The 15,045-nt window shown below is 38.1% G+C and overlaps 1 protein-coding gene across 5 annotated transcripts in view; it reads left to right on the forward strand.

Annotated features, from left to right (window-relative positions):
* The window catches only part of MYLK3 (myosin light chain kinase 3), an 88,834-nt gene that overhangs the window by 42,155 nt on the left and 31,634 nt on the right, over window positions 1–15,045 (forward strand). For 4 of the 5 annotated variants that reach the window (XM_074211429.1, XM_074211428.1, XM_074211427.1 and 1 more), the window contains 4 exons: window positions 5,308–5,398; window positions 6,317–6,755; window positions 8,589–8,642; window positions 13,148–13,653. In XM_074211429.1, the coding sequence (XP_074067530.1) occupies window positions 5,308–5,398; window positions 6,317–6,755; window positions 8,589–8,642; window positions 13,148–13,653 (1,090 nt within the window). The remainder of the gene's footprint in view (window positions 1–5,307; window positions 5,399–6,316; window positions 6,756–8,588; window positions 8,643–13,147; window positions 13,654–15,045) is intronic. The other variant, XM_074211426.1, reaches the window with a different exon arrangement.

Raw genomic sequence — 15,045 nt, forward strand, 5'->3', positions numbered from 1 at the left:
ACCTAATTAACTGCTAAAGGACACAGATAATGACTTCTGATGCCTGAGGCTCAGGTCCCAGACTTTGCCTAAGGGCCCAATAGAGCTGGTGTAATAGTATGAACAACCTGAGAAATAATAGTATTCAATCTAGGCTTCATCCTGCTGAAAGAATCATCTTTCTCAAGCAGAGATCTGACCACAAAGTCCCTCCTTTGCTCAAACATCTTTAGTGGCTCCCTATTGCTAGTTAGGTAGTGCAATGGATAGAGTTATATTCTTGAGTTCAAATCTGGTCTCAGATAGCTGTGTGACCCTAGACAGGTCACTTAATGCCAATTGTCTTAGTTTCTTCATTGTAAAATAAGTTTGAGAAGGAAATAGCTTCCCTCCTTTCCAGTATTTCTGCCATTCCAGTATCTCTGCCAAGAAAATCCCAAATGGGGTCATAAAGGGCCAGGCACAACTGAAAAAGGACTGAACAGCAGCAACATTTGCCTGATGAGTCCAGTTAAACTGTCTTTACTGACATTCAAGAACTGGTAGAGGGCATTTCCTCATCCAGGTAATATCATAGATCCAGCCCTAACTGCTACCCTTCCCTTTCCCAATCTTTCCCTTACCAGTGGTCACATCCATTCCCAGAGCACAACCCCATTAGAAGTAGCATCTTTCTGCTTTCCACAAACAGGCATCATCTTGCCCTTCCACCTTTGTCTTCTGTTGCTAACCTATTTGTACTCTAATGTTTGTCCTTCATTTTTGAAGAAGACCACAAGATCAGGGAGGTGATGCCATGGCCAAGCACATGAATTGGATTTGAGTGAGGGGCTGCTATGTTAAGTCACCAGTCTCACTTTCTCCTCCAGAGTCATCTGAGTCCAGTGGCCAGATATGAATCACTCTGGGGCAGCTAGATGATGCAGTGGACAGAACACTGGTCTTGGAGTGAAGAGGTTGGGAGTTCAAATCCAATCTTAGATACTTGATGCTTACTAGCTGTGTGACCTTGGACAAAGCATTTAATCCTGATTGCCTTTCATCCAAAGACATCTCCAGTTGTCCTGATTCTGTTCCCAGATGGTTCTGGAGGAGAAAGTGAGGCTGGTAATTTAGCATAGCACCTAATCTCAAATCTGATTCATGTACTTGGCATGGCATCACCTCCTTGATGTAATGGTCCTCTTCTAGACCAAAGGACAAACATCATCACTTGTACTTTAGCTAGCTTGGACAGTTCTTTGCCCCACCCAAACACATTCATTGCCCTTTGACCTTTATATCCTTGCTCATGGTTATCTATCTCTCATTTTATGTTTTTATTTCTTGATCCTTCCCCTTTCTACCCCACCCTATTGAAAAAGATCTTTTTCTCAAAGATCTGATCATTTAGCACTTTGTTGAATGATTCTCCAGGATGCACATGATGTAATATTGTGTTCTCTAGTCATTTGTGTTTGTGTTTTAGTTCTCCAACTAAACTGAAAGTTCCAAGAGGACAAGAACCATGTGTTTTGATTAATGTGTGCATTATCATAGTGCCTTGCAAAATTAAGTAGATGGCTAATTAGTTTTGACTGGAGTGAAGTGAGCTAAAGAGAGGAAGAAGAGAGAAAGAGGGAAGCTAGGCAGATCAAAACAGGGAGCAATAATGAGATAGTAGAACTTAGAATGGAATCCTCAAAAATAGTAGAGAATCTTTAAATCCTTTTTAAAAAATGTTATTTTTCCCAATTAAATGAAAAAATAATTTTTAACATTCATTTTTTAAAAATTTGAGTTCAAAAAAAATTTGAGTTTTACCATGAGACAGTAAGCAAATTCTACATGTGCATTCATGTAAAACATGTTTTCTATATTAGTTATGTTGTGAAAGAAAACACAGATTTAAAAGTCATGAAAAAAATAGAGTTAAAAATACAATGCTTTGATTTGCATTCAGACTCTATCAGTTCTTTCTTTGGAGGTAGAGAATCTTTTCCATCACGAGTCCTTTGGAGTTGTCTTGGATCACTGCACTGCTGAGAATAGCTAAATCTTTCACAGTTGATCATCATTACATTATTGCTGTTATTGTGTACTGCATCTCCTGATTCTACTCACCTCACTTTGTATTAGTTCATGTGAGTCTTTCCAGGTTTTTCTGAGATCAGCCCTACAGCACAATTGTATTCCATTACAATCATATCACAATTTATTCAGTCATTCCCTAATTGATGGTCATCCCCCCCCCCAATTTCCAACTTCTTGCCACCACCAAAAACGTTGCTATAGAAACAGCATTTGAACCCTGATCTCCTTAATTCCAAATACAACACTTTTTCATTGCACAGCATGGTTAAAAAAAAAAAAAGATATCCCATACTGATAAACAATCCATTCAATAAATATCTTTGTGTAATAAAAAAAGAGCTGGGGTGGCTAGGTGGCGTAGTGGATAAAGCACCGGCCTTGGAGTCAGGAGTACCTGGGTTCAAATTCTGTCTCAAACACTTAATAATTACCTAGCCCTGTGGCCTTGGGAAAGCCACTTGACTCCATTTGCCTTGCAAAAACCTAAAAAAAAAAGATGAAAAAAAGAGCTGCTACAAATATTTTTGTACAAATAGGTACTTTTACCTTTTTTGAACTCTTTGACGTCTGTGTGAGTGTGTGTGTGTGTGTGTGTGTGTGTGTGTGTGTGTGTGTGTGTATGTGTGTGTGTTTATAAGTTAGTGGTATAAATCCCTTCTAAAAGATTTTTTCCCCCAGTAAACAAGGGTTCTGAGTGGTAGCTATCTCTCTTGTCTGTTAGCTGTTCAAGGACTTCTGGGAGCTAGGTTTTTCTTTTTCCAAAGGCTGTGAGCAGGTGACAGGGAAAAATAGGATCATGTCTAGGTATGAATTACTCAAATTACAGACTTCTTCAAAGGATAGAAATATGGGAGGGAATATTATCTCTCCTCTACTTTAAAAATTGCCTCTGTCATTTTTAAAGTGAAAACAGGCAGGTTTTTTTTCTTAAGGAATTCTAAAGCAGAGGAAGACATGCAAACAGAGACAGATTTTGATGTAACAGTGTCAATACCTTGGACCTTTTCAGAAGATTGCCACTAAAGACTGTCAAAGCTATAGTGTATGTTTTACACTAGTTGACGTAATTAGAAGTATCACAGTCACAGAATATCAGGGCTGGAAGATGTCAGAAATAATTTTATCTAATCCCTTCATTTTTACAGGTCAGAAAACTGAATCAAGAAAAGCAAAGTGATTCAGCAAAAGTCATATATAGAGCAGAGGCAGAGCTGTGACTTGAATTCAAGTCTTTTGACTTTAAGTACAGGCAGCACATACTTCATCTTTTTCTTGCATGTGGAAGGCTGGAGAGGGGGGTATTCCTGGGTGCCCTGGCATAGCATAGAGACAGCTGGGAAGTAGTGTGGAGGTTGCATCTCTCGGCTCACATATTAGAGAGTCTAGTGATTCAGGAATGGGGTTCAGGATGGAGATTAGGAGATGAATGAAAGCAAGCCACTTGGCTCCCAGCACATACCTAGGCACAAAATAGGCTCTCAATAAATACTCATTAAATTTAACTCCCACTTAGATGCTTTGAACTAATAGTTAATGACTTTCATGTCGCTATTCAAAAACAAATGCAATCCAGCTTCAGTAGAGTTTTATTAGAAGGTGCTTATTCAAACTTGAACTTTGAAAATTTAGCTTTTTTTCTTTCTATTGCTATTTTATTTTATTTTTCTAATTATATATTATGAAAGTTTTTCAATATTCATCCACTTTATATTTATAAGTACACATTTTTCTACAACCCTCCTTTCTTGCTCCCTTCCCTCAGCAGTAAATAGTCTGATAAAAATTGTACATGTACATTTCTGATTAACATGTTTACATATTAGTCATTTTGTATATGAGGAATTAGGATTAAGGGGAAAGAAAACCTTGGGATAGGAAGGGAAAAGAAGTTTTTAAAAAGTGAACAGAGTATCATTCAGATTCTGTGGTTTTTGTTTTTTTCTTCCTTTGGATGGGGATAGCATTGTCCATTATAGGTCTCCCAGGGTTGTCCTAGCTCTCTGAACTGCTGAGAAGAGTTGCATCCATCATGGTTGATCAACTCACAATATTGTTAGCAATGTGTACAATGTTCTCTTGGTTCTGCTCCCTTTGCTCATCATCAGAACATGTAATTCTTTCTATGCTTCTCTAAAATTTGACCATTCATGGATTCTTATAGAACAATAGTACTTCATAACCTTCATATACCATAACTTGTTCAGTCATTCTTCAACTGATGGACATTCCCTCAATTTCTAGTGTTTTGCCACTACAAAAAGAGCTGCTATATTTTATTGCTTTTTGGGCATAGTTCCATATTGCTCTCCAGAATGGTTGGATTAGAGAATTTAGCTTTTCAAAAGCAGAAAATGTTACCATCCCCTTGGATAGGAAACCAGGCTATCACTAAGGCCAGAGAGTTGAGGACTGGAAGTGACCTTAGAGATTATCTAGCCCAACTCCCTCATTTTACAGATGAGGTAAAAGTGAGGTTTAATGGATCTCTTTGGTTGGGTACTTCATTTCTACTAGCAGAGAGAGAAAAAGACTTCTAAAATCAGCAGACTGGGACTCAGAAAACCTAGGTGAAAATTCCACCTCTTACATTTATTAGCTGTGACCTTGAACCATTCTGAGCCTCAGTTTCTTCATCTGTAAAAGAGGAATAATAGTAATACTTCCATTACCTATTTCACAAAGTTAGAATGAGGGAAGTATTTTGTAATCCTTAAAGTGCCATAAAAATGTGAATTGTTATAATTAAATAGAAGATCCTCTTTTTTTCTCAAGTAAGAACTAATATTTTTATTGGTCATAGTGGATGATTTGAATAGAGTCTTCTTATAGCTATTAATTCAATTAATTCTGCTGTAAATTATATGCAAGGTCCAGGGCTAGACACTGAAGGAATAAGTTTCCAAAGATATGGAGAAACCATCCATCAGGCAGGTCTCTTCCAACTTTCAGTCTTTGAGATCTACTAAGGGCCCTGAGGGTTTCCCAGGCCAGAGTAGTGAGACCAGTTCTCTATCCACCAGGTCCTGCTGTTTCCCTAGGATTCTAAAATTGAAAGTTTGGAATTGAATGGGATCTTTGAATTTCTTTAACCCAACCCTCTCATTTTATAGATGTGTAAACTGAGGCAAAGCAATCTGCCCAGGCTCACACAAGTAATAAGTGTCAGAGTAGGCAGTGCCTCATCTCTTGGTTGCCTGAGTATTAATTTTCATTTCACACTGTGTAATGATGTCTATGATGACGCTTACTTTTTAGAACAAGGAGAAAGCTGAAGAGAAAGGGGCTTCACCAAAGCAGACCCTTAGTACTCGAGGAGTACAAGCTGAAATCCGGAGACCTTTGGAAGGTATATCAGCACCCTTCTATCACTCCCTTCCCCTGAAACATTTCAAACACCCCCACTATCCATGTGAATTGTCAGTGTAATCATAATCATTTTTGTATTGTTTTTGTAATGTTCACTTTGGTGGTATGGAAATTCTCAAGGACAAAAAGGTTTTATTATCAGATGTTTATTGAGCACCTACTTTAAAAGTTCTATTCTAGGCCCTTTGAGGTAAGAGAGGGGATTCAGAAGAAAAAGAAAATATGGTTTCCTCTCTCAGTGAGTTGACTCCCCTGTTCAGGAGTTCTTTAATCTGAGATTTATGCATTTCAAAAAAAATTACTCCATTTCAGCATAAGTGTTTGCTTTGTAATCCTGTGTATTTTGTTTTATGCATTTAAAAAACATTGTTCTGAGAAGGAACTCAAAGACCAGATTGCCAAAGGGATACTGGACACAAAAGGTTAAGAACTCCATTCTCCTACTGGAGACACACAAATGAGATTCTGTTCAATGTTAATCCATTCATTTTGCAAACATTTATTAAGACCTTAATGTATAAGGGCACATTACCAGGGCAGTAAACTGGTTTCCTGAGGAGATGCAAAATTTAGATTAGATAATCTGGCTTTACTCTGATAGGGTTTACAGTCTAGTAGATGTTAAGAATAATAACAAAATAATATGTGCCATTTGCTTAAGTACTCTAGGAAAAAAGAAGTGATTTTGAGTGTGAGTGTGACAAATTAGAGAAATCCTTTTGGAGGAGGTGTCTTCAAGGTTACTTCAGGTTAAAACATTGCATTAAGACATTCATAGGAGTTTATGCCTCAAAGGGATAGGAGAATCAGGTCCATTATTCAAATCAACAGATCTTAAGCACACAGCACAGTGGCATTTAATTAATTTGGGATTTTTATTGTCTATTTCTCTGTTTAGAAAGCCAAAAAGCAGAGTCATCAGAAGGGAAGGACAAGAGGCTGCCCCCAGTGACCTCTAATGATGCTGGTATTAACTCAGACCCTCTCAGAGGGGCTGGGGCTTCCCCGAGGCAGGAAGATGGAGCTTCCACCCCAGCTTCTTGCCAAAGTTCTCCTGAGTGTCCTCCATCACCTACAGAAGCAGTCTCTAAAGACCCAGACAAAGCAAATGGCATCACCTTTGTGCATCCAGATTGGGCAGTTGTACCACAAGGGAAAAATGAAATCTCTCAGGTTCAGGTGGCACTTGAGGGAGTAGAACAAGGAAGAGACACACCTGGACAGCCTGCTTCTTTGCTATTAGAAGATATGGCAAAGCCGAGTTCGGGATCTGGCACTGAGGTCTCAGGAGCCTTGTCCCAGACCATAGTTGCTCAGGGTGAAGGGAAGCCTCCAAGGTAAGGATTGATTACCCTGTCCATGCTTATGTGGGAACAGTTTGCAGCTGTCTGATCCTGGGAAAGACATATCCTCTTTGGTCCTCAGTTCCTCATCTGTATAATGAGGGGGCTAGATAAATCTCTTTCAGACCTAGCTTTATCATCATTATGATTGGAGATTATCGTGGTTAGATTTGTGTGATCATAAGATCACACAATATCAGAGCTGGCAGGGATCTTAGAAATCATTTAGTTCAAATCCTCTTCCCACCTCACCTATAATTTTGCAGATGAGGAACCAAAGGTTAGAGAAGGAAAGTGACTTGTCAAACAGTAGTTTTTTAGAGGATTCAACCACAGTACTTCTGACCCCAAATCTAGTATTCTTCCCACTGCATAGTAAGTGCCTCTTATCCAATCAGACCCTGATGCCTTTATTTAACTGTGCCCCAGGGAAGGGAAGTGACTTGGTCAAAGTCAATGAATCACAAACTTCCAGTGAATTGGAAGCAATCTCAGTAGGCCTCTGGCACATATTGTGCCTGAAAAAGTATCTCTCTCTTATAATATAGTCTGGTTATTTAGCCTTTGCTTAAAAATCTCAGTGAGAAACCCTTTATCTTCTGAGGACCTATTCCACTTTGCAACAACTCTAATTATTAAGAAGTTTTTCTTATTTCAATTCAAAATCCACCTCTCTCCAACTTTTATTCATAGCTTCTAGTTTATTGTGCTTAGGTTCAATTTGAACTGCTCTAATATATACTCCATCTCCGTCTCTATTTCTACAAGACTTTACCTTTCCACATTTTTCCACTTCTTTTAACTGATCCTTGTTAGGCATGGTCTCCTATATTGGCACCTTCTAACTGCCTTTCTCTGAATTAACTCAGGCTTTTCAATTTACTTTTTATTGCCCCAAACAGAACATGGTCCTTTAGATATAATTGGACGAGGGGGGGATTTTGGCACTCTCTCTCTCTCCTCACCACATCTGGTCTCTCTTCCTATAACCTTGAATGACATTAAGATTTGGGGGCTTTGGTTTCACACTGTAAATGAAATTTGGGCTTGTAGTTCACTAAAAACCCCAGATCTTTTTCTTAGTTATATTTGCAATTATTTTCTAGCCACAGTCCCCTTTCCTATGTTATAAGATTAATTTCTTAAATTCAAGAATAGAAAAATGTATATTCTTACTGTCATCATCCAATTATATTTGAATCCTTATTCTAATCTATTGAGATTCTTTTAGATCTTGATTCTATCATTCAATATGTATATTATCTCTCCTAGCTAGATGTTGTCTGCAATTTAAAAAAAATGTCCCTGCAACTATACTATCATTTAGCCAATTTCTCTCTCAAGGCTGGTATAAAAGACTGTTAGATATTTTGCTGAAATATAAACACAATGTTTTTACAAGCATTTGCCTTTCCTACCATAATTAACCTATCAAAAAAAGAAATTGAAGTTAGTCTATCATGACTTTTTATTTATTGCCTCTAGGTGATTATTATTTCTTTTTAAAATTTTTATTCTCTTGTTTTTTTTTCATTCCAGGTTCTCTCCCTCCCCTACCTTCTCCTACTGTTGAGAAGGCAAGAAATCAAAACCCATTACAAATGTGAAGTCATTCTAAACAGCTTTTCTCATTAGCCATGTTAAAAAAAACAAAACAAAAAATAAAAAGAGAAAAATATATACTTTGATTTGTACTCTGAATCTATCAGTCCTGTCTTTAGGGGTTGAAAGTATTTTTCGTCTTGTGTTCTTTGGAGCTGTGATGGATTATTGTGTTGGTCATAGTTACTAAGTCTTTCACAGTTGATTATCTTTTTTTTTTTTTAGGTTTCTTTGCAAGGCAAATGGGGTTAAGTGGCTTGTCCAAGGCCACACAGCTAGGTAATTATTAAGTGTCATCTGAGACCAGATTTGAACCCAGGTACTCCTAACTCCAAGGGCCAGTGCTTTATCCACTGAGCCACCTAGCCGCCCCTGCAGTTGGTTATCTTTACTATACTACTATTATTGTGTAATTTGTTCTCCCTAGTTCTTCTTACTTCACTTTGTATCAGTCCTTATAAGTCTAAGTTTTTCCGAAACAATTCCTTCCATTATTTGTTATAATACAATAGTATTTCATATACCATAATTTGTTCAGCCATTTTGTAACATCTTAATTGGATGAGTATCCCCTCATCCGATTCTTTACCATCATAGAAAGAGTTACTATAAATATTTTTTTGACATATAAATTGTTTATTTTTTCTTTGACCTCTTTGAAGTATAGCTCCAATCATGATAATTCTGAGTTAAAGGGTATGCACAATTTAATAGGTTTCACTATGTTCACTAGTTTCACACCAACTGCATTATTGTATCTATTTTCCCACATCCCTTTCATTTTTACTGTTTTGTCACCTTAGTCAATTTGGTGGGTGTGAGGTTTTACCTCAGAGTTGGTTCAATTTGTATTTATCTAATTATTAATGACTGGAGCATTTTTTCATGTGACTAATGATAGTTTATATTTCTTCCTCTGAAAACTGCCTGTTCATGACCCTTGACCATTTATCAATTGGGGAATGTCTCGTATTCTTATAAATTTGGCTTAGTTCCAGTGAAATCTTTACCAGAGAAACTTGCTACAAAGGTCCCTCCTTTCTGTTTTCTCCTTCTAATTTTAGTTAAATTGGTTTTGTTTGTACAAAACCTTTGTAATTTTATATAATCAAAATTATCTATTTTACCTCTTCTGAACTTCTTTAACTTTTGCTTGGTCATGAACTCTTCCATATCCATAGTCCTGACAAATAAATTATTCCATACTCCACTTTGCCCATTTTTCTGCCAGACTACTTTTCCATTTTCCCAGCAGTTTTTGTCACATAGTGAATGTTTCCCCAATAGCTCAGAGCTTTGAGTTTATCAATGCTAGCTTACAGTTCTCACTTGCTTCTGTATATTGTATACTAATCAATTCCACTGTTCTACTGTTCTATTTCTTATCAAGTACCAAATTGCTTTGGCAATTACAATCTTGTAGTATAGTTTGATATCTGATATTGCTAGGACCCCATTTCCCTGCCCCCCCCCAATAGATTCTCTTGCTTTTTTTTTTTGAACTTTTGTTTTACCAGATGAATTTTGCCATTATTTTTTCTAGTTCTTTGAAATAATTCTTTGATCTATATGACACTGAATAAGTAAAATCATTTAGGTAGTATTGTCATTTTTATTATATTGGTTTGACCATCCCATGAGCAATATATTTATCCAGTTGTTTAGCTCTGTCTTTACTTGTATTCAGAGTGTTTTATAATTTTGTTCATATAATTCCTGTGGGTATCTTAGCTACCCTCTCAAGTATTTTATACTGTTGTAGTAATTTTTAAATGAAATTTCAATTCCTGATGAGTTTTGTTGGTAATATGTAGAAATTCTGTTGGTATGAGTGGATTTATTTAATATACTGAAATATTGTTGAAGTTGTTAACTATTTTCAACTAGTTTTATAGTTTACACTCTAGTGCTCTCTAAATAAGCCCTCAAATCATCTGCAAAAGTGGTAGTTTTGTTCCTCATTGTTTATGTTTATTCCTTGATTTCTTTTTCTTGTCTTATAACTACATCTAGCATTTCTACTACAATATTCGATAATGGTGTAAAAATGGACATCCTTGCTTCACCCCTGATCTTACTGAGAAGAATTTTAGTTTATCCCCATTACAGATAATGCTTCCTTTTGATTTTAGTTAGATACTACTTATAATTTTAAGAAAAGTTCCATTTATTGTAATTTTTTTAGTGTTTTTATTAGGAATGGGTATTGTGTTTTGCCAAATGCTTTTTTTTGCATCTTGTTTTTGTTATTGCTATTTGTTATTGCTATTCTTATAAGTTTTTTCTGAGACTGAATTAACCCTGTATTCTGGCTATAAATCCTGCCTGGTCATAGTGTATAAACTTTTGGATATATTGTTGTAATCTAGAATTTTATTTAAAATTTTTGCATTAATATTCATTGTAGAAATTGTTAGTAGTTTTTTCTTTGTTTTGGCTTTCCTGATTCAGGTATCAAGACCATATTGTCAGGGCGGCTAGGTGGCGTAGTGGATAAAGCACAGGCCCTGGAGTCAGGAGTCTTGGGTTCAAATTTGTCCTCAGACACTTAGCTGTGTGGCCTTGGGCAAGCCACTTAATCCCATTTGCCTTGCAAAAAAAACTAAAAAAAAAAAAGACCATATTGTGTCACACAAGAAATTTGGTAGGACTGCTACCTCCCTTTCTAAGTGTCCACACACTATGACTTTAAAAATATAATTATTCTAAAATTTTTCCAAGTCTAGAATTTTCAGACTTTACTTCCTTTTTCTGGAAAATCAGGGCAATATTTGCCCTTCCCTGTCTTATGATACCGTTGTTATTTTCCAATGCAATCTAAAAATGATCAATAGAAACTTGGTGGTCACATCTGCTAGTTTAGTAGTTTATCTGAACCCGGTAGCTTGGACTCATTTAGACAATTGAATTTTAATCCCAATTTAGTAAATCATTTAACTTCTTTGGACCATATTTCCTTCATCTGTAAAATGAGAAGCTTGAATTAGATTATCTTTGAATTTTCTTCTAGCACTAAATCCTATGATCCTATATAGCCTTGGGTATCGAAAGGAGCAGTGGGAGGACAGAAAAGAGTCTTTGAGATTTGGTATCAGACTGACTGTGGGGGCATTTGACCTGTTGGGGCCTTCTCCTTTTCAAAGACAGAGCCCTAGTAATGTGAAATTAAACCATCCTTGGGATTTAATTCACTCCTCTGCAGAGGATCAAATGTCTTTGTTTGCTTTGGCAATTGGCAAAGTCAGGGCTCTGAACTTATCTGTCATTGTTCAGAGGGGAAAGGAAATGTGAGACTCCCCAAAGTCAGGAAAGCCAGTTGAATTCCTGACCAACAGCTGCTGGGAGACCCTCCTCAGTCAAGGTCCCTGAGTCTGGGTTGTGGACTGGAATTTAAAAGATAAACAATGAGGTGGTAGGGGGTGAGGGGTGAAATTACTGATAGTGAACCTATCCCTTAAGTCATTTGACTCTGGCAAAAGCATTGTCGTTAAAGCAGGCATTGTCATCTCCAATTTCCAGGTGAGGCACCTGATGCCCATCAATGGAAAAGTGACTTGCTCAAGATCACATAAGAAGTTAGGGGCAGAGGCAGGCTTGGAACCTTTTTTCCTGACTAAAATCCCAGGATGCACCCCACTGAACCATGCTATTTTTTTAAATCTCATGTCAGCCAATTCTTGTGTGTGGTTTCCAATAGGTGTCCATAAATTTGGATACAGGCAGGAGGGAACCAAACATACTGATAAATACAGGAGGGACAAAAGTAACAGTCTAGTAATAATTCAAAGCCACACTTACACCCACAGACCGGGGCTTTCTCCTCTGAAAAAGAAACCAGGAATTGTCATGGTGTTGCTGCCAAGCTTCAGGGTCACCTTGAGGGGGAAGATAATGTGGCAGCAGAGGGAACTGGCTGTCCTGAACAGGTGACCCTAAGTACAAGATCCACAGACTGGCAGGGAGCTCGAGGGCATCTGGGCTACCCCTGTCAGTCCAGGCTGGCCTAAATCAATTGCCTTTTCACCCAGTGCAGACTCTCTGAATTGGAAAAATAGTCATGAAGACAGGTCCCCGCTAGCCCCATGTGATTAATAATCCTACCATATCCTAGAATCACAGACCTAGAAGAACCATAAGATCATAGAATGTAAGAACTGGAAAGGACCACCCATTTTACACATGAGGAAACCAAGATCTAGAGGAAATGTGACTGGCCTGGGTTGTTTATACTTAAGTGGAAGAGTTGGAATTTGAACCCATGTCCCCTGGCTCCAAATCTGTTTTCTTTCTACTCCACAATTCTTAGAGAAAGTCAAATCCAGTTCCCTCCTATAACATTATAAAGACAATGAGACCTAGAGAGAAGTCATCTGAGCATGGAAATTCAGCAAGAAGGTAGCCCAGCTGGGACTTGAACCTAGATCTTCTAGCTCCAAATCCAGTGCTCTTTCCACCACACCACCTCCCACATTATCACAACATTTTCATTAATTTGATCTTTCTTTAGCATGTAACTTCTGCCACGTTAGGAGGCCAAATGTGGCATCCTGGTCCACTAAACCCTTAACTCAGATTTAAATAGGAATTTTTGGTCACAAAGTGCTTCCATATCCATTATTTTCTGTGATTCCCCACTTTCTCAGGTGATTCCCTAGATAAGAAAAGCACAGGTTATTGTCTTCGTTTTAGAAATGAGAAAACTGAAGATCATGGTTATAAAGGCTCCCTGTGGGAATGAATGGGGAAAGATTCTTTGTGTCCAATGAGAATTTTCTTCTCTGCAGGTTGTCCATCCACATGCAGGAGACAGATACACCAGGGGAGATGCTGGCAAGCCAAGCAGAAGGTTGGAGTCAGTCCTCAGAGAAGGCCCCTAGACCCAAATCTTTGGCATCATTATACTCTGAAGGGGGAGAAAGCCCATGTGGGCAGGATATATGGGTGCCTATAGGCTCTTTCCAGCCCTCCAGAACTGATCCCACTGTGACTGGCCTTGAAGGGAAGTCTTTGGAGGCAGGACAGAGTGAGCATGACCTCCAAGTCGAGGAGAGGGGAGCCTTCCTCCTTGGGACTAATGACCAAAAAGCAGAGGATAAGTCTGAGTCAGAGGGTGAGCCAGCAATAGGACATAGCACAGTCCAGAAGGATAGGAGAGAGGCCGCTGGAAACTCAGTTGAACAAAAGAAAAACCCAGGAAATGGAATCCAGGAGTCTGAAAATGTGGCAACAGCTGTAGAAGGAGAAACCATGGCTTCAGGAATGAGTGCGAGGGCAGGTGGTCTGGTGTTGGGTAAGTAACTCCCTTGGAGGTTACTTTAGCTGGGGAGATTTATTTCTACTAAGGCAGTCCTGGGTCATGGTAGGATTAGGCCTTTCTGGGACTTCTAGTACCCTCCTCCCTCCCTCTCTTCCTCCCTTCCTCCCTTCCTCCCTCCCTCCCTCCATCCCTTCCTTCCTTCCTTCCTTCCTTCCTTCCTTCCTTCCTTCCTTCCTTCCTTCCTTCCTTCCTTTCCTTTCTTCCCTCTTCCCCACCCTTCTTAGGAAGCATTTAATTAATGTTTGACTTGACTGGTTGTTGATAAAGATTCTGTCTCTTCCTGGAAAGACTACAGTTTAAAATACTGAACTTCAAATACTGAGACCCTTAACTAGGGCTCGGTACTCTGTACTTTCCCAAAGGACAGCCATTTAGGACTCTACCACACAAATAAAATAATATACTCTGATAAGAATGAGATAGGAGTATTCGACTAGTCAGTATGATCCTTAGAAGCAGAAATCTCATTATGGATTCTAGGGCAGATTCAGGTGTAGTGGAAGACTCTAGAGCAACCCCATAATTTTACATGAGAAACAGCTTGAAGTATATTCCAAGGAACGAAATCTCTTCCATTGACTGACCACAGTGCCCAACGACTCACCATTTGAACTCCTCCTTTGGATTAAGCATTGAAGACTTTTATTTTACAAAGCCAATATTGCCTGGAGGTTGGAAAAGTAGCACATTATTTTACTGGACTATGTTTTCTAGCAATATTAACATATATGATTTTTTTAAAAAAGTTTTAAACCAACATCAGTGTAGCTCAATTTCCCAGATTACTTAGCTATCCCCTTGGCATTGGGGAAGTGGAATCCAGAAGTCCTTGTATCTATCCCAGGATTATATAAAAAATAACAACAGCCATCAGTGAAAAAAGAAATCTAATGAACATGAGATTCTATTTAAATCTTTTCAAACCCTCTTCCTATCTTTTTTATTCTTACATATATATTTAAAAATAATTTTGATAAAATTGGTCCCATTAATATAGCTCTTTGTGCTTCCCAAGATTTATATATATATATATATGAAATCCCATTTTAACTTTATTTGCTAATGAGAACACTAAGTCCTCAAAAATGAAAAAAGATTTGCCCCTGGTGCCCCAATCATTCAATGGCAGAGAATTCAAATCCAGGTCTTCTGGATTCAGGTCCAGTTGTTTTCCTGTCTTTCCACACTAGACACAGGATAACTCATGCTCTACTTTCTTCACTTTGCAATTTTTATTTATTCATTTCCACATATCGATGTAGGTTATCAGTTATCATCGTGTGACGACTGTCACTTTTGCAGGACATTGTGATCACATTCCAGCCTGTTCAGAGAGAACTGGCTGTACTAGCAGAGCCTCCCTCA

Source organism: Macrotis lagotis, chromosome 1, assembly GCF_037893015.1.
Source record: "Macrotis lagotis isolate mMagLag1 chromosome 1, bilby.v1.9.chrom.fasta, whole genome shotgun sequence".
Taxonomy (NCBI): domain Eukaryota; kingdom Metazoa; phylum Chordata; class Mammalia; order Peramelemorphia; family Peramelidae; genus Macrotis; species Macrotis lagotis.